General features: G+C 42.7%; 1 protein-coding gene across 1 annotated transcript; it reads left to right on the forward strand.

Annotated features, from left to right (window-relative positions):
- Positions 1-2665: 2665 nt before the first annotated feature.
- NAA30 (N-alpha-acetyltransferase 30, NatC catalytic subunit) lies at positions 2666-23884 on the forward strand. The gene is made up of 5 exons (XM_032112162.1): positions 2666-2740; positions 3017-3943; positions 11350-11473; positions 13509-13564; positions 20460-23884. Exons 2-5 carry the CDS (start codon positions 3020-3022, stop codon positions 20595-20597), a joined length of 1242 nt encoding a protein of 413 aa, XP_031968053.1. The 5' UTR covers positions 2666-2740; positions 3017-3019; the 3' UTR covers positions 20598-23884.
- The last annotated feature ends 2012 nt before the right edge of the window (positions 23885-25896 follow it).

Below are 25896 nucleotides of genomic sequence, written 5' to 3' on the forward strand. Positions count from 1 at the left end.
TGTTTGAGAACATGCATTTAAAAAGCAGCTGTTGTCATAACAAAGACAAGAAATAAGACAAGCTTAAGCATAGCAGGAACTTAGACTGAGAACATCTCAGCAACAGCCATAGAATCATAGAACTGTGGAATGGTTTGGGTTGGAAGAGGCCCTAAAGATCTTCTCATTCCAACCCCCTGCCATGGACAGGAAATCCTTCCACTAGACCAGGCTTTCATGATAATTTAGATCACCTTCACCCTCTCTAACAATGTTTCCTGGCCTGGATTGTCTTCTTCACACAGACATCACCCTAACACGTGGCTCTCAATCCAAGTGCTGCAACATGGCAAGTAAGAGTAGAACTTGGGCCAGCCCTGCACTGACATTTGTTTGCTCTTTCTGTTTAAACTACCCCAGGCCAGTGAACTTGTGCCAGAGCAATTCCATCGGGCCCACAAGGGTCCTTTGGTGCCTAATAACACACAAAAATAAAAATGAAACCTTTGAGCACAGTTTTGTATGTGAACACCTCTGTGGAGCAGACAGAAGCGTTTAAAAACAGATCTACAGAGCAACTGCAGGACATAAAGAAAACATGGATAGAGATAATATGCATTAAGCTTTCTGAATCATAGAATAACCACAGAATGGTTTGGGTAGGAAAGGACCTTAAAAATCATTTTGTTCCAAGCCCCCTGCCATTGACAGGGACACCTTCCACTAGAGCAGGTTGCTCCAAACCCCATCCAACCTGTCCTTAGACACTTCCAAGGATAGGGCAAAGGAGACTTGGAAAAGAATAAATAAATCTAAAAGGATTCAGTTACCCATTTCTTTGTTAGATTTTCAGTATTCCCATCATTAATTACTTTGAATAAAAGCTTTATAATTCCCTCAATTTCCAACAGGTCTCTTACTCTGTGCCCACTTTATTTCAGCACTCAGCAGTTCATGAACAGGAGCCTGTAACCCCACACTATTTATTCCTCCTAATTAAAAAAGCCTGTTAGGACATGTAGAGCTGTTCCTGGATTTTACTTTTAAGCCCAGACCTGTCACTTCCTTGAAAAATAACTGTAGCAAATGAAAATGAGCAAGTCTTGCAAGGGCCCTGCAGAGCTTCATGAGAGAAAAGGAAAAAAAAAAACCCTGTTTCTCTGCATTTTGGGGGGCCTTGTGTGCGCACTAATATAATATTTACATCTAAAAGACTTGTTTGTTGCTGTGGTATCTAGTAGCATTCTTAAAAGAGATTATTTGAGGCAGAAGAGCAGCAGAGATGGCTTGAGACTTCTTTCAGCCTTGCTGAATTTCCACGTTTATCAGACACACAACGCAGTCCAGGGTTTATCCAGGCAGGAATGACGTCCCTGATGCAGCTTTTGGAAGGAAAAGCAACAACTCCTGTGCTTTGATCTGCAACAGAACGTCACCAAAACACCTCTGGCGCCTGTCCCCAGACTAAACACAGCTGGAAACGTCCTTGTGGGCAGCGCTTGGGCCCGGTCAGGCTCTGGCTTGTGCTGATCAAACAAAACCCAGAGCAGACAGTGACTGTCCCTTGTGCTGGGCACTGCCCCTGTGCTGGGCACTGCTGAGGCCTCATCGCCAGCCCTGGGTCCAGTTCTGGGTCCCTCAGTTCAGGAAGGACTTAACTGAGGGACTGGAGTGATTCCAAGGAAGGGAAGGGAGCTGGGAAAGGGTCTGGAGCACAAGTTTGATGAGGAGCAGCTGAGGGGGCTCAGCCTGGGGAAAAGGAGGCTCAGGGGGGACCCTCTGGCTCTGCACAACTCCCTGACAGGAGGCGGCAGCCGGGGAAGGGGGTCGGGCTCTGCTCCCAGGGAACAAGGGACAGCACAAGACAGGATCCTAAGATGTGCCGGGGAGGTTAGGTTGGATATTAGGAAGAGTTACTTCACAGAAAGGGTGATTAGACATTGGAATGGGATGCCCAGGGGGATGGTGGGGTCACTGTCCCTGGAGGTGTTGAAGGAAAAAGACACTAAGCTATTCCAGAGCATCCAGAGGAGGCCACAGGGATGGGGAAGGGTCTGGAGGGGCCTCATGAGGAGCAGCTGAGGACTCCTGGTCTGTTCAGCCTGGAGGAGAGGTCAGACCTCAGGGCAGCCAAAGCTTCCTCAGGAGAGGCAGTGCAGGGGCAGGGCCTGATCTGCTCGCTCTCAGTGACAGCACCCGAGGGAACAGCAGGAAGCTGTGTCAGGGGAGGTTTAGGTCGGGTATCAGGAAAAGGTTCTTCCCTCAGAGGGTGCTGGGGCACTGAACAGGCTCCCCAGGGAATGGGCCCAGCCCCAGGCTTGACAGAATTCAGAGAGCTTGGACAGCGCTCCCAGGCACAGGGTGGGATTGTCAGGGTGTCCTGTGTGGGGCCAGGAGTTGGACTCCATGATCGCTGCGGGTCCTGCCAGCTCAGGATATTCTGAGTTTATGAAAGACTGGATGTGTTCAGTCATGGGCTGGACTCGACGATCTCGGAGGTCTTTTCCAACCCAGCTGGTTCTGTGACTCCGTGCCCCTGTCCCTGATCCCGTGTCCCTCTCCGGGGTCCCGTCCCACCCGAGGGCCGCGCTCCCGGCGCCGGGACCCGTCTGAGGGCGCTGGCCCCGCCCCGCCCCGCCGTCGCCAGGCGGCGCCGCCAAGGGAGGAAGTGTCGTAAGGGCCGACAGGAACTGGCCGCGGGTTTTACGGCCGCGGCGGCCGCGCTTGGCGGCGGCGGAGCGGGAGCTGCCCAGTCGCGGCGGTGAGTGGCGGCAGCGGGGGGACCCCGGGCCCCGAGCGCTCCGGGAACGGCCCCGCCCGCGCCCGCGGGGGCAGCGGGGCAGCCGCCAGAGGGGGCGGCGGGGCGGCGAGGCGCGGCCCGGGCACCGTGCGTGCCTTTGTTCGCGCCCCCCCCCCCGCTCCCCGCCGAGCGCGGCCCGTGAGGCCGCCGCGCCTCCCCTCCACCTTCCCGTCGCCCCTGTTCGGTTTGGCGCCCTCCTCCTCCTCCCCGGTGAGTTTGTGTCGGTCTCTCCCGTAGGATATGGCCGAGGTACCGCCGGGGCCTAGCAGCGTCCTGTCCCCGCAGGGGGACACGCTCTCCCCCTTCCCCGGAGGAGGAGGAGGAGGGGGGGCTGCTTCCTCCTCCTCCTCCTCTGCCACCTCCTATGCCGCCGCCGCCGCCGCCTGCACCGGCGCCCAGGACGAGGAGGCCGAAGAGGAGGAGGAAGAGGAGGGACCCGCGGGCGGACGGGAGCAGCAGCAGCAGCGAGGAGGAGGAGGAGGAGGCAGCGACGGCGGCAAGGGGGGCTCGCAGCACCGCCACCACCATCGCCACCACCACCCCCCGCACCACAACCACCAGCTCAACGGCCTCATCAGCCCCGAGCTGCGGCACCTGCGGGCCTCCCTCAAGGGCAAGATCCTCGGCTCGGAGGCAGGGGCGGCCCCCGAGGGGCTGGAGAACAAGCGAGCCAGCAAAACAATGGGCTCCGGACAGCAGCAGTCGTCGCCCCCCACCGCAGCGCCCTGCTCGTCCCCCCACGCCAACCACCTCCCTCCCCAGGGAAGGACTGCACCCTCTCCTCCTCCTTCTCCCCCAGCTAAAGGGGACAGGAGCCAGCCTGCTGCCACAACCACGACTGCTGCTGCTAAGACTGCAGCCCGCAATGGGCTGGCAGGAGAGACTGGCTTGGAGGAGGAAGAGCAGGAGGAGGGGGATGAAGGAGGGGAGGAGGAGGAGGAGTCCCTGCAGCTACTCTCCGGGTCCTTAGCAGCAGCCTGCAGTTTGAAAGGCTCGGGAACGGACTGTCAGCCCGAGGAGGACCTAACGATACGATACGTCCAGTATGAGTCAGAGCTGCAGATGCCCGATATCATGAGACTGATCACCAAAGATCTGTCTGAACCCTACTCCATTTACACATATAGGTATTTTATCCACAACTGGCCACAACTTTGCTTTTTGGTAAGTGCCGGAGGGAGCAGGGAGGGCAGGAGTTGGGAGTGGTTTGGGGCAGGGGAGGAGAGGATGGAAGGGTTGACGTTTGTGGAAATACTTTTAGTAATCTCTTTGTGGATAAGGCCAAGCTTTTTTGGAAATACCTGTCCCCTTGTGACCTGTGCATGTATAAGTAAAGCATGTGCCCGAAGTTCCTGCATTTGTTAACACATTTTAAGTGGTGGGGAAAGGGTTTGAGTACAGGGCTAGGATCCAGGAATTCAGGGCTTCTAATCTTGGTTTTGACATTGACTTTTGTGACCTTTGGTAGCCTCATTTTATGATTCTGTCTCAGTTCCTCGGTTTGGATTTAAAAAAGAAAGCGCTTAGTTCACTAATGCCTTGTAACTGCTTGGTAATTCTTGCACAATGGTTTTAAAACTGACTGAAGCAGGGCTGGCACATAAATGTTAAGTGATAGGTGGAGAGGTACTGTGAAAGGTTTAGTAGACTTTTTGATCTGTGAGCTTGCTTTGAGAAAGACAAGTCCAACTGTGTTGCTTTTACAGGTGTGAGAGTGCTCGCAGCATGCAGGAATTCTCATGCTGCTCACATTGGCTCCCTGCACTAACAACGCATTTAGTTTTGTATTCTTCCTACTGCACTATTGAAAGGCTGGTTTAGCTGCCCCCCTGCCTACCTAAATGTTTAGCACTTCTTGTGTCTCAGTTGCATGCTTTTAGGATGATAATTCATCCACAGGTAAATGAAACTGAGCAGAAGTTGGTCTGAGGAGTGTGTGTGCATAGCAAGGGCTTAGCTGTGTTTGGTTTACTCATAGGAACCCTTACAGCTGCAAAACAGAACGTTTAGGGGAGTGTGTGGCACTTCCTTGCTAAAGAAAATGATGAATTCTTCTCTCTTGGTGTTTTAATTAAGGCCGGACACCTCTCTGAAAGGTCTGATTTAGCCAGAGCCAAGCCACCCTTCAGTTCAGGGGTATCTCTGAAATTTTGATAGAATAGGAGTACAAGAGGTGAGGCTAATGGAGTCCATCTGGCCTTAAACTTCCTGAATGTTCCTGTTTTAGGATCTGGTATAATTTATAGCAGGATTGATATAGTTTATAGAAGGATTTTCACAACTGTGCCTCTTAACACCCTGCAAAGGGAATACAGTAGGATTACAGGAAGTTGAGCAAAGCAAAAAGCTGACCTTCTGGAACAAAACAGAATACAAAAAATATTGGAGAGCATTGTTGGTTGCAAAGTCATGTTTGCCATTACAAGGATGCTGATCAGAGCACACTGAGCTCTTCCTGTGAATGATTTAACTCATACTGAGAATAAAGTGCTCAAGAACTACAAAAGTCCATACTTGGAGCATCAGGTGTATGTATCCCTGGTAATGCCAAGGCAATGTTGGATACTCTTAGATCACAATGCATTTGTTTAGACTTTCAGTCGTTATGGGATTGTTGTTTTTTTTTTTTTGTCAGGGAATAACTGGAGAATTTTGTTGTGAGAAGAGCAGTGACAAGTTGTTTGACAGAGAACTAAAACAGATGATTTCTAATAAGTGCATTCAAAGTGTAAGATATCACTCAAGGAAGAGAAAGCTTATTTTGTAATGACAGCTTCATTTTTTGATAGCCTTGAAGAATCAACAAAACTTTTCTTGAACTCAATGTATTTGCCTTCATTTTTTTGGGAAGGTGGGACAATGTAAAGTACATAAAACTGTACAGAATAATATATGGCTGTGAATGTCTAAAGACAGCAAATTGTTATCTGCTTAATAATTTGAAGGTCTTGCAGCATGCTGCGTCAAATTCATGGAGGGGGGAGGGTTGGGGTTTTTGTGACTGGTTTTATTATTTTTAAGGTTTGTTTCTTAGAGGTTGCCTTGAAGATTTTCTGTTCTATAAGATATAATTTGTTCTTGCAGTTAATGGATTCCTGAACTACTTCTCTCTAATAAATCACTTTTAAATATTTATCTTCAGTCAGGGACTGCATATTTCAATTAGCAAGAAGTGTCAGGATGGTGAACATGAAGCTTAGTGCCTGATCTCACATAATCATTTGTCCTTAAAGCCTTGTGGCCCCACGCCCTTCTGGTTTCAGGTTTTGGCTGTGTTTTGATTGTCTTGGGAAGAGGGGTTAGCCTATGATTTGATTGTATTTGCAAAAAGATCTATAAGGGTTCAGTCAATTCCTTTACTGGATTTTACCATCACCATTTAAAAAATCTTCCAGAGCATATTCACCTGTCCTCCCTGTGCTGTCTTGGGCACCCTTCCTTTCCTCTCGCAGGGAGAGGAAAGGACTGACACCACTGAAATTTAGGATGGGATGTGTATTTTCCCTAAATAATCAGCATTTGCCTTTTTCTGATATTTTATTCAGTGAACCATGTAAAACATCATTTTCCTATTCTGACAGTGCAAAGCTAATTTCTGGGAACATTATTAACTTTATTGCATGGGTTTGAAACCTGCTGAGTTTTGGCTTGGCCTTCACAAGTTGCCCAGTTGTTCTAAGGGCTGGTGCAGCCCAGGCTGCCACTTGCTTTTCCTTTCTCTTCCAACTCCCTCTTCCTGCCTTGTGCCAGCCCTGTGTTTTTCTGATTCTGGGAGCCAAAACATCCCTCTGACCAGCATATACCTGTAAATGTGTGTATATCTAGATGTTTCAGGGTGATGCTCTGTTGGTTTAGAGCTCCAAATATATTCCTGTAGGATGTCACAGGCACTGGTGCAAGAGAAGAGGTGGGAGAGCACAGCTGGAGGGAAGGCAGAGGACCAACCCTGACTGGTCACTAGTGTTTTTCAGGCTCAAACCACTTCCTAGCTGTACACCCAAGAAGTTAATATTCCACTTTAAAAGGACCTGGAGATACTGGAAATCTTAAAGCCCAGTTAATTTCAATGTCAAATTTATCCACATAAGTCTTTCCCTGACTTTAGGGGTGGCAAGTTGGGAGTACTGCTCAGTGCTGAGGTGTTACACTACAGCAGTATCTGGGCTGTGGTAATAACCAGCTAATAACCTTTTTCTCCATAAACTTCCAGTGGAAGGTGTCCCTGTCCATGGCAGGGGGGTGGAACTAGATGATCTTTAAGGTCTCTTCCAACCCAAACCGTTCTGGGATTCTGTGATTCTATGAAGCTCCAGCTCTCTGCTTAAACTCATGCTTTGCCTGTCTTTGGAAGAGCAGGTTTGCACTGTGTATTAGGTGTGAGTGCCCAGTAAATGCCTGGGTTTTACTTCTTCTCAGAAGCTCTGTCAGCCCAGTTTCTCCTCAAATGATAACCACTCCTCTGCCAAAAAATGACAGGGGCAAGGGGCATCTTGTGTTTCATGTGAAGTATTTTTAAGCACTGCTACATCTTTGTTCCCAGATGGATTGATTGTAAATGCATTTTTGAAGTTGTAGCTTTCTTTTAAAGTGGTTTTGTAGCTTCCAGTATTAGCAGTGTTAAAGTTCTAGAACTTGCATTTCAGACTGATAAATTAAATATTTCAGAAACTTGTTTTCAAAATCCTTTAGCGTGGGAGAGATGAGCTTAGGAAACCTTGCACTGTGCCAGAGTTTGGATAAGACAGAACGTAATAAAAGCAGAGTTCTGGCTGAGTGTTGTAACCTCTCCTGTAATTCACTGTACCACTCAGCTGCCTTTTAAGAAAAATCTGGAAAATCTGTGCTTTTATTGGGTTCTTAACTTTGCCACTAGCTATAGCAGCATTTATAATTTAAACTTTCACAAGTTTAAAAATAACCTATTAATTCCATGTAAGTGGTTTTAAATGTGTTGTAAATCCTAAATGACTGCAGTTAAGTCTTGTTTTATACTAATGCTTTGCATTTTTTTTTTTAAATTGGATTTTATTCAAGAGTCTCGTTGTGTTGAAATTAAGACTTGTAAGACATCATCCCTGTTCTTCAGTTGTGGAATACTTGGGGCGTAAAGGAAGAACCAGAAAAGTTAGGAGGTTGTCTGAGAAGTCTTCCTGGCCTCATGGCAGACGTAGGAAGAAGTAGTTTTGCAGGAGAATTTGCAAACTCTGTATTCCAGTTTGTTTTTAGGAGTGATCACAGTTTCAGAGAGTCTGTCACTGTTGGTGGCTCTGTGAAAGCTGAAGTCCCTGCAGCACCTGAGCCGGTGACAACAGCCAGGGCAGTTATTCCAGCAGCGGCAGAGGGTGTTCCTTGCACAGGAGGGAATTGCTGGTGCCAGGTTCGTAGAGTGGAAACGGGGATGTGATGATTTGCCAGGTATCGGGAAGAGCTGTGGCTGAAGCACCGGACGGGAGGTTAAAACCATTAGCCTAAATGTATCCTCTAATGGCATTCGGTAACATGATCCCTAAATGTGAGCCAGTTCATACAGAGCTGTGGCTGGGATACTTTGGGATGGACTTCGGTGCAGGTGTGAAAGGAAAATGCAGTGCAGGTTCTGCTGCGTTTGAATTGCAAAATATTTCCCTTTTGGGGCTAGTTGGCTGTTTTAATCTCCTTTAAACAAAAGTCACAGGATCTGGATATTAACTGCATACTCAGACTGTGGCTGACAGACACAATGCCATCTTTGATAATGAAATTAATACAAATTGATTAATTCTGTGAAAAATAATGTTCTTGCTGATTTACAGACATTTCTCTACTAGCTCTTCCAGTATATTAAAATCTGGTTTGTTTTAAACATTTAAACTTATTCATAGGAATGAAGTTGATGCAAATATTGGATTTAGATTCATGTATGTTAATCCTGCTACTAATAACCTAGTATTGGAGTAAATCTTATAGTACTCTGTGGGGTTTATAATATATAATAGTGACTTAGGCTGAATTGTGTTTGTAGAAAATTGCATGTTTAGAAGTACTCTCGTATACCTGAAAAGAAAATTTGGCCCATGATTATCTTTTCCTAAATGGTGTTGTGTGGGAGCTACTTTTCCTCCCTCCTCACAACTCTCCCTATTTCAGTCTGGATTTTTTTTATTTGCGCAGTTTAACCTTCTGCAGGAAATTAAATTGCAAAGTTTCACATCGCGGTTTAGGTTCATTTTCCAGCTTTAGATAAGGTTGAAAAGAAGGAGAAAGAAGAGGAAAGGCAACAAAACCCCCTCTAATTGAGGTGGAAATGCAGCACTCCCTCTGTGAGTGGAACAGCTGTACATTCACTGCCAAACTTACCTGCCTAAAGACACAGAAATAGATTTAAGTGTTTTAGAGAACTGGTAACAGAGTCATTCTTTATTCAGCTCTCTGGCAACAGTGGTAAAACCAGTGGGTATTTGCTTCTTTGATCACTGAAACAAAATTCTTTGCTATTCATTTAGCATTTTAAATATATGATTCATGAATATAACTTTTCTGAAATGTGCCCTGAAAAAGAAAGAGCTCAGATATGTAGTGTCTAGATTGTCACTACTCCTGAAGTGTGTAAAAAAATATATACATCGTAAAAATTCTCCACATAACTGTTAGGATCAACAGTTTGCACGTGTTCACTCCAGGGCAAAGCACAACTATAACATGTTAGTTTGTGGTGGTGTGCTTTTTTTTTTTTTTTTTAGTGAGGTATAAGATTACATCTAGGTACTCTGCATAATTATAGCAATGTTCTGAGCAGTCTGTCTGATGATACTCTTTATTTAACTCCCCGCTTTTCTCTGGTCTGAGCCGAGATACAGAACTTGCCTTGAGCTGAAACTTTGCATACACCGTTTGAGTATAGGCACAGCTCCTCTTTTCTGTGGAATAAACTGTGTTTTGGAACAAATGAAAGACTGCTTAGAGGCTCTGTATTTCAGTCCAGAGTAGATCATGCTACAGTTCTTGTTTGTTGTTTTAAAAACCACTCGTTAGATTGTTCAGGGTTGTTCTTGGATACTGCTGAAATGTGTTTTCCTGCCAAATAAAAACTTAGCAATAGTTATATTTGCTTCAGCTATATTAGAAATGGAGTTAGGATCATGGAACTGCAGCTGGTCCTTTTTTTGGCTGCTTCATTTCACCTTTGCTGAAGCTCCTGGTTGACAGCTGGTTTGGTTAATAACTCACCATCCAGGTGGAGATGCTCAAAGACTTTGTTCTTTCTGGGGTGAAGAGACTGTGCCTGCAGCATGACCTGCAAGAAGGACTCTTCCATCCATGGGGTTTCAGCCTACAAGCTGTGCACAGAGGTTCAGGTGGTTGAGTTTATAGCACAGACTTTGGAGAAGTGAGCTCTGGGTTTACAGGTGGGCTGCTCTGAGGCCTGGCAGTACTGGCTCTAGCAGGTCCTCTTCATTTGACATGTCTTAGAGTTGTAAATTTGGATTATCCAGCAGCTCTTGTGCCAGCACATGCTGGTGCCAATCATGTGCTGTAGTCCTGGTTTAGCTGCTGCACTTGAGCCCGAGGCTGGTCCCCCTGCAGGTCTGTCAAAGGCTGTGGATCCACTCACACGCCCATATGTAGAATTATGAGTTTCTTTTTATCTCTGCCCATCTTTCCTGAGTGCACAGGAATTTGTTTTCCCTTTGGATGCTGTCCCACTCTGCAGCATTACTCAGTTTTACTGCTGCAGGTTATAATGTCATTAATCCCTTATGCTGCCTAATCCTTCAGTTAACATGAGTTTCCCTTTCTCTTATATGTTTCATGGTAAAATTTTGGTGAACACAGTGGGTGTGCAGGTGGTTTGATGAGTGTTTGGGGAGGAGTTGGGTCCTTTCCTTTTTGGGGTTTTTCTTGTTAATATTTCAGAATGCCTGCGTCTCCTTGACCACGGTTACTGTGACAATGCCACTGGGATTAACTGCCAGTGCATAGCTCTTAACAAATGAAATCTCCCAATAGTTAAAATGTGTGAAATTAACTGTGCTTTTTTGTTTGTTCTCCGGGTGTCATATGACTGAAAACGACAGTGTCTAAAGATTAAATGCAGCAATGCTTTTCTCTGATCCTTTGTGGCCTTGACATTAAAACCAGACAAAAATTAAGCATGTTATCTACCACAGCCCTTGTACAGGAAAATTCAGATCACTATAAAACACAAATGGATTTTTTTTTCTCTGCAGAAGCTCATATGAAAGGGTAATTTATGCCTTAACCTGGTCTTTTACTTTATTTTATTTATTTCCCCTTAATCACACGTGGTCTTGCCTGTACACTTTGTGAAATGATAATGTGGTTCTCTCCAGGAATAATTCATTGGTCATTAATTGACTTGGAATTTAATTGGGATGCAATAAAGCAATAAGTCTTTTAATCGTAGTAATACTTTTGGAGACGCTTTTAAAATTTATGTCATTACCTTTTCATAGCATTGTACAAACATATTTTGCGTGGCTGTTTCACTTAAGAAATGAACTGGTTTACTGCTTTTGGTAGCACTGTGGATGCCAAACTGAGAATTCCATACGTGTATGTTTGTCTTTAAGGCCATGGTAGGTGAGGAGTGTGTAGGTGCCATCGTCTGCAAGCTGGATATGCACAAAAAGATGTTCCGCAGAGGTTATATAGCCATGTTAGCAGTGGATTCCAAATACAGAAGAAAAGGAATTGGTAAGAATAGCCTTTTTTGTTCTTTCTTCCCTAAATCCTCTAGCTGGGATAACTGTAGCTGTCATAAAGATTTAAGCTGAACTGAACTTCAGGATGCTTTGTGTGTCATCCCTGCCTTACTCAACCGCACGAGCTCCCCAGTGGCTTTTCTGATTTTGTTAAAATAACCTGAAATGCCCTGTGAGGTTCACACCTGGGATTTGATAAGGCTAAAAAGAAAGGCAGGCAGAAGCCCCTTACCTCTGCCTATACCACTGCCAAATAAAGCAGTGGGAACTGCTTCGTGGTTTTGTGTGTGCCCTCATCACTTTATTTCCATGTGTTCAGGCTCCTTTTTTACAGTGAACTTATTTCCTGACTTGCCCCTATAAATTATGCATATATTACCCATCAGGGAGAATGTATGGAGCTCATTATTGTATTAATCAGGGAAGAAAAATAGCTGTGTACTGTTATTTGAAGGATTGAAATGGAAATCTGTTTTGTTGGGAAGTCACAAGGTAAAGAAATCACTCTTGGCAGGGAGTTTGCCCTTCCTGGTTAATCAGTTTTGCCCTGGTGAAGGGATTTTCATTCTAACACGAGTTAGCCAAGTTGGCTTAATTAAATATCTGTTCTTATGGAACTTAATTTTTTTGTGCTGATTATTGTGAAATTACATTTTGTAAGGTATTTTTAACTAAACGTAGATGTCAGCTCCAAAGCTTAGAACTGTGCTTCACCACTCATCCACACTGAACGGCTCATACTTCTGTGATTAAAGACAGAAAATTATTGCAATTGAAAAATACAGTGATCCATTGCAGAATGTATCATTGTGTTTGCTCTCTTCCCAAAAAAAACCCTCCAAAAAAACACATTACCACAACTGTTCAAGCACGTGCAGATTTTTTCTTTTCCCAGTGCAATTCAAAAGCCACTGTTGGTTTCTGTAGTGGAGCAGAGGGAGAAGGATACTGAGAAATCACTGTCTCTCCTTTCCTTTTAGCTGAGTCATGAAGGAGTCTGCCATAATTTAATTGCAGGTGCTTGGATTCATAAGTAAATAAGAACTAATGCTGTTATTATGAAGGTCTCTGCAAGACTTTTCCCTCGCTTTAGTCAGTTTGTTAAATTAGAATTACATACATAGAATTTGTCTTTAAAGCCTTGCTTACTCTAGCATTATATATGTTGAGTTTTTCCTACATTTGCCACCTTGCTGTTTCTCAAAGTGTGCTGTTAATCTGAAGATCTGCTTTAAATGTAGAAGTTTTATCATAACATTCAATGAAAAATCTTAACTGATTAAAGTTTTGAGAAGATTTTAAAACATTCTGTAGATTCCTTGGGGTTTTTTTTCCTTTTCCGTAGCCTTCTTATGGAAGTGAGATTTATGCAATTTCACTGAACAGCAGTTTTTTCCACTAATAACTTTGAAATCAACTTTCAATTTCACCCCAATTCTACAGGCAGGTAGGGATATTACGTTTGTAGAACTGTTGTGAAATAGATGAAAAATAATGATTAAAAAATTAAACTAATGCTTGACTGAGGGGAAGGGATGGGCTTCAAGGATATTATTAGATACTAGCAAACCCAAATGGGAATGAGCCATAAGAACAGTGGTTTCGTAAGTTCTGTTACTAATAGAAGTATTTGTTTTAGTAAGAGGAAATTCCCTTGGAAGATGAATGTCCTTCAAGTATATGCCAGCAGATTTTGACTTTAAATGCAACAAAAAGGAATGAATCACATCTTGGAAGGCTATATATAACACTCTGTTAAGCATAGCAGCCTGTTTCTAATATCTTTGTGTTACAAGAATCTTGCACTTGAGCTGAGTCTCTGGATAACTTCACAGATTATTTTAGTGTTCAAACCTGAGACTGCAGCTTGACTGCAACTCCTTGTTTTTCTTTCCTCCCTGCTTTCCCCAGATCTTATGTCATGTAGGTAGCACACATTAGTCATATATAAACTGTGTTGGGTTTTTTTTGTTTGTTTTTTTTTTTTTTTACTGCAACTCTGACACTTACTGAAATCTGTGTTTCAGGTACAAACTTGGTTAAGAAAGCTATTTATGCTATGGTTGAAGGAGATTGTGATGAGGTAAGATTTTATAATCAAAACCTTCATAATGTAAATGAAATGACGTTTGCACTCTCTTGTATGTGGATTCCTTTCACAGGTTTTTCTTCTACAGGACTTTTTTTAGGTGGGAAATAAGTTGGTAAGAAGCTCTTTTATAAAAAAGGGGAAAACAACCTCAAAAAAAAGTCTGGCACAAATAGGAGATGGACTTTGTAAATTTGCCCTAAGTGCTGAAATTCAGCTGTTTTACCTTGTGAAACTGCCTCAGCCTTCACTCAGGCCCATTTTCATGCAAGGGCCCCAGTTTGAGGTGCAGCTGAGCAGTGGGATGAGCATGTCCTGTGTAGCCCTGCCATACCTTCAGAGTACACAAAGCCACGAGAACAGTGTGTGCTGTGCTGCTGCAGAGTGTGGATTTATCACAGCCACTCATCAGGCTGTTCTGACACTGCCCAGAACAGAGCTGCAGTGGGGTAGCATGATGACACAGACGTGGAAGGAGAGTCACTGAATCACTGGCAAACTTCCCTGCCCTAAAAGTTGCTACTCTTTTACCAGATTACAGTTCCTGTTTTGGGTGGGGTTTTTTTTTTCATAATATAAATATATATATAGCGCAACTCTATTGTTATGTGCCTTGTTTAACTTCTGAAGAACTCCTCCTGCATCCATCCATCCTCCTCAACCAGGTTATCTGTCCCTTTAACTTCCAGCTCCTTGGCACAATGCAGTTGTTCCTGATAGGTGAGCACTGTCACTTCATTGTGTCATAGTTAATGAGCCTTTGATCTCTGTTATCTCTCTTCAACTGCTCCCTCAATTGTCCCACTGCCCCGTGGGGAAGTTTCTTATGCAAAGCTACAATTGGTGTCACAGGACTTCTGGCACATACTCCTGTTTATTTTTTCCACTTGTTGTGTTTCGCCTCTTGCAGCATCCCCTGCCTGTGTTCTGGCTTCATTCATTGAGAGATTTATTCTTCCCCTCAGATCCCTTCATGCCTCTGCTTACTGGTGTCTTCTGCCCCCTCACCCCACCTTCTAATTTATGTTGTACTTGAGCAATACAGTGCAGTCTGTAATTCTTTCAAGTTCTTTATTTTGGCTTCTTGCTTCTATCATGGTTTCTAAAATGCTTTCCTGTAATCTCTTTTACTACTTGCCTACACTGAACTAAGCAAAAAGAGGTTGGTTGGTTTGTTTTCCCCATTGCATTCCACTGTGGTCTTGCATTGACTTCCCATTTCTAGACTATTCAAGATTAAAAAAAAATTACAAAATACTTGAGGATCAGGGTCACACTGTTCACACCACAGCTGCAGAAGTGAGATGCAGAGAAGGGGAGTGAATTGCCCACTGTTATTAGAGAGTCAGGAGTAGAACTGGCTGTTTCTACTCAGGCTCTGAGTTGCAGTAATTACTGTATAATTTCTGAATGTCTGTGTGCTATTTCTCATGTAAATTCATTTCTAGGTTGGACTAACAGGTGATCTCTAACAGTGACCTCTTCTGTGTCTGTCTTTTTCTTTTACCATGTCGTACTAATCCAAGAGCCCTTCTTGCTGTTTTTTATTCTCATAAACATGAAATAAATGTGATAAGGATTGCAGGTCTGCGCTGAGGCCTCATTAAGTCTTAGTCACAGATTTGCATCTCTGGTGCTGTATAAATGCTTTGGATCAGGGGCAGAGGGCATTTCTCAGATTCTGTCTCCTTGTTCAAAGGCACTACAATTCAGACTCCTTGAATGGTGTGCTGGATGGAGACAGCCGTGGTTTTGGGAGTGATGTTTGTGGATGATCATTCCAAACTCATCCTCTGTTTTTTGGGGGCTTTTGCACCAGCTGAGTCTTGTGCTGGCACTAAATTTTGAACTGGGAGCCCTTTAGGGAGCATGGAATACAAGCAGAGTATTTTATTGATTTTTCTGCACCATCAGCAGAGGCACACCCACACTTATTTTTATTTATGTTGTTCTTTCCACATATAGGTTATCCACAGCCAAACAGACAGTGTTTTCATGGGTTTTTTTTTTCTTTGCCACCAAGCATAGGCTTCTTCCACATACCCAAAATGGTGCAAAATAAGGATGTTGGTTACTTGTACTCTGTGGTGGAGTGCTGAGATTTCAGTCAGACCAGAATATGAAAAATCTAACTAGGCACACATGAAAAGCTCTGCCTGATTCTTGCTCCCACCAGTTTTCTCAACAGTTGTCAGGAGATCAGTTTCTGATTAATTGATGCTTAAAGCTCATCAAATATGAAGTAGTGCATCACAACAGTTTGTCTGTGTGAGATGTATAAATAGTTTAACAATCCCTGCTGCTCTTAAGGTATTTTTCTACATCTTGTAATATAGTCAGAATCATGAGGAAAATGAAAAGATAGTGCTTTTTGAGATAAGATGGAGTGCAATTAAAAACAAAATGCTATTTTCTGAAACTTGCTTGGAATAGGATTAAAAATGTGAATATGCAGCTGTGGGTGTCATGAAAAATTTCCAAAGGCTGCTTGGAAACTCTTCCCTTCAATCTAATTATGGAATAGATGCAGTAAATAGACTTTATTTTAATAATTTGTGGCATATAATCTGATAAATGCCTCGCTCAGTGTGTTGCTTTTGGAAGTATCATAGGTTGGACTTCTGAAGTTACCAGCATTGAGTCCTGAAAAACAAAGGATTTATACAACACCACAGATTAAAATCTTGACAAATCACTACTGATAGGTGGCATTTCAAAGCATGCTGCAATGTTCTGGCGTTTAAGGACATTTTTTTTCCCCTGTAAGCTGTTTTAGTGTGAATAAACTAAGCCAGGCCTATGGAATGAGTGATTTACAATGGTCAGCACATTGCCTAAGAGGCAGCTTCTGCTGGATGCAGTATCTTCCACAAGGGTGGTTTCTCTGGGGAAGCTGTGGAGTGAGGAGGTGAATTGCCTGGAATGGAATCTGTGTAGAGGGGAGGAGCTGCCCATGGAGCTGGCCATGGCCTACATTAGAATAGAAACCAGGGAAGTGATCTGGTGTTGGGGGTGGGTGCTTGAACCAGAAATAACCTTCAGGCCTGAAGAAAGTACTTGACAGCAGCTTCCAGCTGGAGTGTCTGCATATAACATTACAAAACTTAGGGATCTCTGATTTTTACTTTTTTTTACCTTTGTGACTTTCTCAAGTATTTGATGTTAATGAATTTGAATATTTGGGGTAGTGAACTGTAGTGGGCTGAGTTTCTGGTAGATCACAGTGATTTAGGATAACTGTGGGCTGGTTGCATAGAAAAGGAGAACTATGGAAATAAATCAGGTGAAGGTGAATAGTTTTACTTCCAACTCCAAAGTTTTGGAAATATTTTTCTTCCAGTTTAAAAAAGAAAAGCGTGTGCTAACTGCAGCAAGGTGGGTGTCTGGCTGCTTTTTGTACTGTTTTTACTGACAAGCTATTTCCCAAAACTCTACAGCTGAAGACCCATCCTGTGGAACTGTTACATCCCTTAATTACAGTTAGAAAGGAGAAGTTGTTCATATGCAGGTTTTTCATCTGTAACAAATGACTGAGGAATCTGCATACAATCCATTCACTTCATATTACTGAAATAATGTACCATGCAAGTGGTAACTAATCAAAATAAGGCTCCAGTAAGTGGGACTTCAAAAACCTTTTTAAAGCATAAACGTAGAAAATAAAAGGGAACCACAAATTCTCATGGGAATTCCCATTGAAACTTCAGGGTGATTGAGAGTGGGTTTTTTGACCACACTAGTAGGTCTGTCATTTTAATTCAGTAGCACACTAGTAAAAATGAAATGTGTATTTTTATGGAATCCTATTTGAAATCATAAAATTACTGATATTTTAGCTTTCCCTTAATCTACAAATCATATGAAGGGTGAAGTGTTGTATTTTGGGTACTGCCTCTCTTTAAAAGTTAAGGCAGTTAAATTGATGAAGGACACTGGATAAGCCCTCATAACTTGAATGCCAAACTTAAAAGTAAGAATAGCAACCTCCTCTGTGAGTGCTGAGAGGACTTTCTTCATTTGATTTGGCTGTATCCATTCTATGACTTGGTTTTTAAACTTGAGTTCCTTCAGTTTGAACTGAAGCAGAGAGAAAGCTTGACCACTCCTGTTGGCTTCAGTTCAGGAATAAATTCGAGGTATGAAAATGTAGCAACAAGGAACATTGCACTTCATCCTTAATATAGAAATTTTCTTGCTTCTAAACCTAGTTAAAATTAGAGTTGAGCTAAAATGTTAGGTTTATGAAATTTAAGAGAAAGTCACAACCTTCAGAAAGTTGCAACTTGAGCAGAAAACACTGTTAAATCCAATCAGAGCTTTGCTGCCCTTGGCGGGGGGGGGGGTGTTACTCTGTTATCAGAGGATTTAACAGGCATATGTGTACAACAAAATCGACCCACAAGAGCAGAAATACATGTAACAATGTAAGGTTTGGAGCTTAATTGAAAATCTCACTCAGGAAGAGGTGCATTCTTCACCAAAGGAAGCTAATGAAATCTGAATAAAATATGCCTGTGTTTCCTTTTCAGAGAACAGAAACATGACTTCAGCTGCAGTATGTTGAGATCAGGGAATTAACTTTTCATTGTGCTGAGACTTCTTAGAAATAGCAGAGCAAATCTCTTGCATTTGCTTTCAAGATGAGCATTCACTCAGGTAGTGAGATTCCAACAAACCTGTATTTCAACATTTAACCACTCCCTTCAGCTCAGTCACCTGCCGTGCTGGAAGTGTTTTAGCGTTGCAAGGTGTTGGAGCTTGCAGTTGAATAGAGTGTTGTTACATCACTCTGCCAGGTTACTGAACATTTGAGAGAGTGAATGCCCTTTGTAGCTGAGAGTTCAAATAAATAACCCTCTGCACGGTGGATTTACACAGGTCAGATTCCTTCTCTGGCTTCAATGTTTTGTTTAAATTGGAATTAAGGAGTTGTACAATGTGTAGGAAATGGCCCTCTCCAGCAAAATGATTGTGCTTCCATAATATGTTACAGATGAATAGTTATCCATTTTAATGGATGAAGGATGTTAGGAGCACTCCATCAGCTCACAGGAGTTGCTAGTAATGTTCTGGGAGATGCCAACTACAGAAATTCAATCTCTCATTCTTGCCACAAGACTAAGAATTGAATTAGGTTGTCGTAAGTGTGCAGCTACAGCACTGCCCTGCTGTAATTCAAGAACTCTGATGATTAATACTTCAATGTGTGACTCTTAGTTCCTTTTTGTAATGAACTACTTCCAAGCCTTACATTGTTCGTTGGATTGTTATCCCCAGGTTTATTGTTCTTTCAGCATCCTTACACTGAGAAGCACAGGTGGAATTGTGCATTGGAATGTGGCAGCCAGTGATTAGAGTGGTCACCTCCAATAAAATCCAAAAAAATCCGTTTAATGAATATATTTGGCTCTATATATAGTCTGCTGTAACCACTGGCTGCCTCCCCCTTTCACACTGGCTTAGCCACTCCTCAGACTGCAGAAAACAAACCCCATGGAGAGAAAAAGGAAAGGTTTTCTGCCAGGTGGCTTTGGAAGTAGCTCAGGAACCACCCTCGAGAGCTGGCAGGAGAGGCCAGGAGGAATGGGAATGTGTGCCTGAAGGCAGTGAGGCCACAGAGACCACAAAGTAGATGGACTTAAACTGCTCTACAAACCCAGGCTAAATTTCGGTCCTGTATTTTCATTCTGTGGTCTTTCTACAGTGACCATCAGCTCCTGTTTAATATGTGGATGTTCACTGTCAGGGGGTGTATGGAGCCCAGTCAGCTTGTTAGTTCAGCCTGTGTTCTTGTGCAACCATGATCTATTCCTAACAGCAAAATCCTGAAATAATTGAATTGAACACCAGTAAAGAGGCAGAACTAGTTTTTATTATGTGGAGTGGGTGTGGGGCTTGCCAGTTATGGCAGAGCTCTGTTCAGTGCATGTGGAGAAAAGAGAGAGAGAAACTATTCTGAAAAATTCTGAAGTTTAGTAATTAATGTCTTATTAAGGCCGGTGTAGTTTTTTGCCTGTGACTGAGAATTCTGAGACAATTTTGAGTCTTAATTTGGACTTCTCTTGGACTTGAGTTTGGTCTGAGTTATTTCTGACAGGTCTTTCCAGGGGGAAAAACATAGGGGAAAAAAGATGGAAAAATCTGCTTATTCTTCTGGTGTTCACTGTGATTTGGTTTTGGGGTATTTGTTGGTACCCAGGCTGGATCAGGCTTGGAGCAACCAGGTCTAGTGGAAGGTGTCCCTGCCCATGGCAGGGGGTTGGAACTGGATGGTCTTGAAGAAGGTGCCTTCCAGCCCAGACCACTCTGTGATACTTGTGTTGAGCACAAGTAATGATTGCAAATGTTGGGTCTGACAGCTGGTGTCAACCTGAAGCTTTTATCTACGTCTAACTCAAACGAGTCAGGGGTCAAAGATATTAAATCATGAAGTAAATCCTTGTGTGCTGAGTTCTTGTTACATGCAGAAGTTCAGTTACTAATTCAAAGTATGTTTTGGACCCTCACCTGTTTGGTAGCTTGGGTTTTGGGGGGCAAATGTTGGGAGACAGAGGCTGTTTGGGATTTATTTGTTGCTGTGTTTTTTACCCTGTTATGAGGTAGTGAACTGAAACACTGTTTACAGCCAAGAACTAAAGACTTTGTATGTTGTTTACAATTACAGTTGTGGATGAATTGCTGTATTATATTTTTTTCTAATGTGGGAACGGATGCTTAATGTGGAAATATTGCTTAATTAAGTAAAGAGAAGAAGAAATGAATTCCATTCATTGCTAACAAATGCACCTTTAAATAAAACCTTTGGAATTGGTTCAGCAATCATGTATTTGCAGCTGCTGACTAACGCGACACTTTTTTTCTTTCTTTTTATTTCTCTTCTCCCTTAAAGGTTGTATTGGAAACAGAAATCACAAATAAGTCTGCTTTGAAACTTTATGAAAACCTTGGTTTTGTGCGAGACAAGAGGCTGTTCAGATACTATTTAAATGGAGTGGATGCACTGCGTCTGAAACTATGGCTGCGTTAGGAGACCCCATCCCAGTGAGCAAGCGACGTCCCAGCAGCGCAGAGTTGTCCTTTGCATGCAATGCAATTTGTCCCAAATTGCTTTGCAAGGTGGACTTTAGTACTTTCCATGCAGCTCTTAAACCTGTCAGTGTCCCATTGAGTGTCGCACACATTCGTTGCACTTTGGCATGGCGCATTTGTTCCGAATTAAAGCCGATTGTCTCAGACTCCGAGTCCTTTTGGTACCAGCCAGATGTGCCAGGTGATAGCCAAGATATGTTCATTCATTTGCAAGTCTGCTGACTCTTTAGGACATCCACACAGTGAACGTTTTATCAGAGAAACCTGGATGGGAACGCTGCTTTTGGTTCCCGAAAATTCAAAATAAAGCCAATGTAGATTGTAAAATTCTATAAGTATACTAACATTTCATACAAAAATTGCCATAGTTTTCTGGGGAAGAAGAAGAAAAAGAAAAAAGGCTTCAATTTTAGGTTTTATTTTTCAATATTGAATTTTTCCATTCTTAAATATTGGTACCTCAGTGATTAGTGAATGAAAAAATGTATTGTAGGGTGGGGTGTGTGTTACAACAAGTAACCATTAAATTGCGTCTGCCAGTGCCTGTATAGATAAGTATATTTGTCTTCACCTCTAAGTTTGAAGTGCATGCTTTTATTCTTTTACTTTCTTCAATTGTCTTTGCAAGAAAAAAAAAATCTGCTTTTATTTAAATTCTGGATTTGATAATAAATTATTTCAGATTTTTATAATTCGGATACTTCTCCCAAACAAGGGTTTGGAAGGCCCTTCTTATAGCAAGAAGTGTAAGCTAAATTGAAAACCTTGAGTAGCTGCTAAAAGAACCTGGTGGCACCAGTGAATCTCTGCTGGGTTTGAATGCACTTTTTTCATTAAAAGAGTGAGGGACTTCTTTTAAAAGAAGATATAGAAAATTAATGTAAATTGGTATGATTTTTATTTAATCAAAATTATTGCTAGAAGCTCTGAGAAACAGCTATTTTAAGATAGTTGGAACAATTTTTTTTTTTTTTCAGATTCAGATTGCTTTGCTTCAGTGTTCTAAAATGCTTCAATCTTTGGTTCTTGGTCTTGGAAATAAATTTCAAGGTGTATCATATTCATTTTTAGCTGCTCTCATTTTCTCAACTTACATGAGCTAAATTATTGGGGGATTTTTTTTCCCCTCTAAAATCAAAGCAGCGGGGAAGGAATTCTGTCTCTTTCTTGCATTCACTCTTGCTCTGTTTTTCTCTTTTTTTTTTTTTTCCCTTTCTTTGCTTGGGCTTACATAGGTTTTACCAATACCCATCAATTTTTTCAGTAATGGCAGTGTCGAGGCTTTCCTGTTCTGTGTGATTCCATAGCCCAGGTCTATGAATCAGTTGGGTTGGTTTTTGTTTTTTGGGTTTTTTTTTTCATTTTGAAAGACAAAAATAAAGGTATTAGTTGACTTGTGGAAGCACCTCTGTAATCAGAGATCTCAGAATATTCAGAGTTGGAAGTTGATCCACCAGGATCAAGTCCAACTCCGATGTGAATGGTCCATACAGGGATCACAAGGATGAACTCTCAGTGAATCCACTCCCGTGGAATCGAGCGAATTCTCCAGATTTGCCTTACTACACTTGGGGGTTTTTTTTTCCTCTTTTTAGGGTTTGGTTTGAGTCGTGGGGTTGCTTTTTTGGGGGTTTTTTTGTTTGTTTTTGCTAATTACTGTACACTAAAAACAAAACCAACAAAACCCCTACCTCCAGTATCATTTGGAAAAGAGCCCTGTGCAGGAAAACTGGATTTGAGCAAAGCCTTTTGCACAGACCAATCGCACATGGTGATGGACGTTTCTTACCATGTACAAATCATGAGTTGTATTTGAAAATAAAGATTTTTAATGGAAATTGGCCCTGCTGAGTTTTCTGCTTGTAGATACCACCTGTGCTTTTGAGGGGTCTGTTCCCCTCAGTAAAGAAAACTCATCTTCAAAGGGTGCCCAAGACAAAGCGGTGTTTGTTACCAAATGGGGTTTGTTACTGCCAGGACATGCTGGAGCTCAGCCTAAAGCCTGTGTGTAGCCACTGCTGCCTTGTGACACGATAAAACCTCTTGTTATCCCGCTCCCTCAGGGTTGCCAGTTTTTCTGGGTGGCTTTTCAGCAGTTTCGATCAGTGTTAAAACTTAAATGTTGGTAGCCAGTCCATTGAGTCAGGTTTCCCTCAGCTGTGGTCCAGGATGTAGGGACTGCCCTGGAGCTGGATCAGGGAGGTTTCAGACCTTGCAAGCAGCTGCTGGGCTTGAATCACAAATTGCAAACTGGGCTGCCTTGTGTGTCTGCTGGGGTTTCAATCTGCAGAGCCAGACGGGCAAGTTTTCTATTGGTTAATGTTTAAGCCATGGGTGTCTTCAGATTCAAAAGCCGACTTGGAAGTGAGCTGAAATCCCTCCTCACTGCCAAAAACATCCCTCTGGAGCAAACTTCAAATACAATTCTGGTTGGTTATTGTAAGAAGTGGTTGTTACCATGCCCGTGTTGAAAATACTGAGCAAAATAGGTGCAGGTCTCTCTTTTTTTTGTTTTTCAAAGAGCTCGTGGCCCAAAAGGTTCTGCCATGGCTGCTGTGTCAGAGTTCACTGCAGGAGACACTGAAGCTGCATGTGTTGGGTCGTATCAAACAGGTTTGTTCTCTGTACTGCTTGGGATTTGGAAATCAAGTGGGAAGCCTTGAATTTGCATAGGTTTTCAAAAAGAATCTAGCAAGGAAACGTTGGTTATTTCTCCTGTCTGTTGCTAAACACAGTCCTCTCCCCCTCACCTTTTTGCATTGACAAATCTACCTAAGGAGGTGATTGCTTTTATATTTAAATTTGCCCAAATGTTGCTACTGGCTGACATGTCAGTCTGGATGTTTGCATTCATTATGTTGTTTTTTTTAAGAAATGATCAGGTTCATCACCTTCAAGGCATCATCGAATTGGTGTTGCATAGTACGTCACAAACTATTTTTCAGGGCACTGCAAGACATTGCTACAACTCAGTGCTGTGTTGACAAAACTTCAGGTCTTGTATAAACATTACAACCTATGTTGGAGTTCAGGTATCAGGTGGGCATCTATGAAAATAGCAAGTGTATCTCAAAATACTGGACTGCTGTTTTGAGTGGATTATATTCTTCTGTCCCTTTATCCTTTTTGATGAGAACAAAAACAGTGGGGTTACGAAATGTACAAGTTGTCTAAATACAATGCAGTCAAATAAATGGTTAAGTTGTTTATCTATTTCCTTTTCAATGGGAATGTTCTAATGATTGTTTTGTTTTGTCTACAAAATACAAATACACACTTGCTCAAAGCCAGGCTGGATGGGGATGGGAGCAGCCTGATCCAGTGGAAGGTGTCCCTGCCCATGGCAGCAGGGTGGAATGAGGTGGTCTTGAAGGTCTCTTCCAACCCAAACCATTCTGGGATTGACAGAGAAATGGTGGGAAATTTTTACTAGAGAAAACTGTCTATCGTTACTTGATTTTAAAATTTCCTTTCCTGTGTCAGGAGCATCTTGAACATCATTTATCTGAACATCTGTGTCATAGCTGAACTGAAATGGGTCATTTTTTTATGGCTGTTAAGTCATGACTAACACAGTCACTCTGGATTTTCCTGGGAGATAAGGAGGGGGTTTGTTATTTTGGTTGCAAGTAAGCAAGAGTTGAGAACTGCTTGCAGCCCTTGCAATGCTGAGAACTCTTTTTAAAGCATACAGAGGAGTTCTGTATGTACTTTGAAAAAATGTACTTCTAAAATTCTCCCAAAGTACTTTTCACGGACTTTGAGTTTTATTCCCTCTACTATTATGTCCAGGCTGCTGAAGCTCTGGGAATTTGCCAGCAATGGTGCCCATGTGGCTGGGTGTTTGAGGGGTGTGCAGGTGACTGAGGGCTGTAACCAACCTGCCAGATACTGCTGCTCATCTGCCAGGAGCTCCAAGGCTTTTCTCCTTCCAGTTTCCTTTATGATTCCTTACAGCTTCCAGTACCTAAAGAGGAACTTTTTTACAAGGGCATGGAGTGACAGGACAAGGGGGAATGGCTTCAAACTGACAGAGGATGGATTTAGATTGGATATTAGGAAGAAATTCCTGCCTGTGAGGGTGGGCAGGCCCTGGCACAGAGAAGCTGTGGCTGCTCCATCCCTGGCAGTGTTCCAGGCCAGGTTGGATGGGGCTTGGAGCAAGCTGGGATAGTGGAAGGTGTCCCTGCCCATGGCAGGGGGTTGGGAAGGGATGGTGCCTTCCAACCCCAACCATTCTGTGATTCTGTTTTTCTAATGAATGATTTTCCAGCTGTTCAGCCCTTGCAGGTGGCTGGAGTAACCTCCAGATGGGAGACACAGATTTAAATTCCAGCTCTGCATCCACCATGAGTTCCATCCTGGACTTAAAAAAAAATCTATCAATCAAAACTGAACCCTGTGATAGCATCAGCAAAAAATGTCCAAACTGACTTTTTAACTTTTCTGAGAGATGCTTTTTTCCTATTTTCTGCACGAGCCATTGCCTTGATTTGGGGCATTTTCTTTAAAAAAAAATAAGAAAGCAAAAGCAGGACAGGAAAATTACTTTCAGCTGAAGTGAACACTTCTCTCCAGGTGCCGAAGACTGAGAGAAGGTGACAAAGAGGAGGCTAAAGATTTAATACAGGAGCTTAATAATAACTGGTTTCTACTTTCTATCTGTAACAAGATGCCACCTGCTGCTCCCTTTTTCTTTGTTTGTAAAATACCAGTAAAGAAGAAGGTTGGAAAAGTAGATGACTGAGCAGCTTTGCTAAAGTGAGAAAGATTTAGGCAAAGCTGAAGTTATTACTTACATATAATAGTATTATTATAGACTCATAGAATACCCTGAGTTGGAAGGGATCCATAAAGATGATTGAAGCCCAGCTCCTGGAAAAAGTATTTATATTACATTACATTATATTATATTATATTATATTGATTATATTACATTATATTTTAGCCATGCAACCCCCTTCCAGACAGTACCCTGAAAACCCCTGCCCTGTCCACATGAACACACTCCTTTCCATGAGTAATTTAGAGCACACAGTTAATTGAATACTCTCGTGTTGCCACGGCTGCCTCCCGAGGGATGGAAAAGGCTCTTAGATAAAATCAAAATTAGTCTTTAATATCAGCAAGAACAAACAAATGAGCCCTTGGAGTTGGATGCATTTGGTAAAAGAGGTTGATGTGTCACTCCTGAATTGAGCTAAGTGTGCTCCAACCCCATTGACTGAGCAGGAGGG

The sequence above is a fragment of the Corvus moneduloides genome, chromosome 6 (genome assembly GCF_009650955.1).
Source record: "Corvus moneduloides isolate bCorMon1 chromosome 6, bCorMon1.pri, whole genome shotgun sequence".
Taxonomy (NCBI): Eukaryota; Metazoa; Chordata; class Aves; order Passeriformes; family Corvidae; genus Corvus; species Corvus moneduloides.

Coding starts and splice junctions, on each gene's coding strand:
- NAA30 (XM_032112162.1), top strand. CDS start 3,020: ATGGCCGAGGTACCGCCGGGGCCTAGCAGCGTCCTGTCCCCGCAGGGG. Junction 3,944..11,349: donor GGCCACAACTTTGCTTTTTG/GTAAGTGCCGGA, acceptor TTTGTCTTTAAG/GCCATGGTAGGTGAGGAGTG. Junction 13,565..20,459: donor TTGAAGGAGATTGTGATGAG/GTAAGATTTTAT, acceptor TCTCCCTTAAAG/GTTGTATTGGAAACAGAAAT.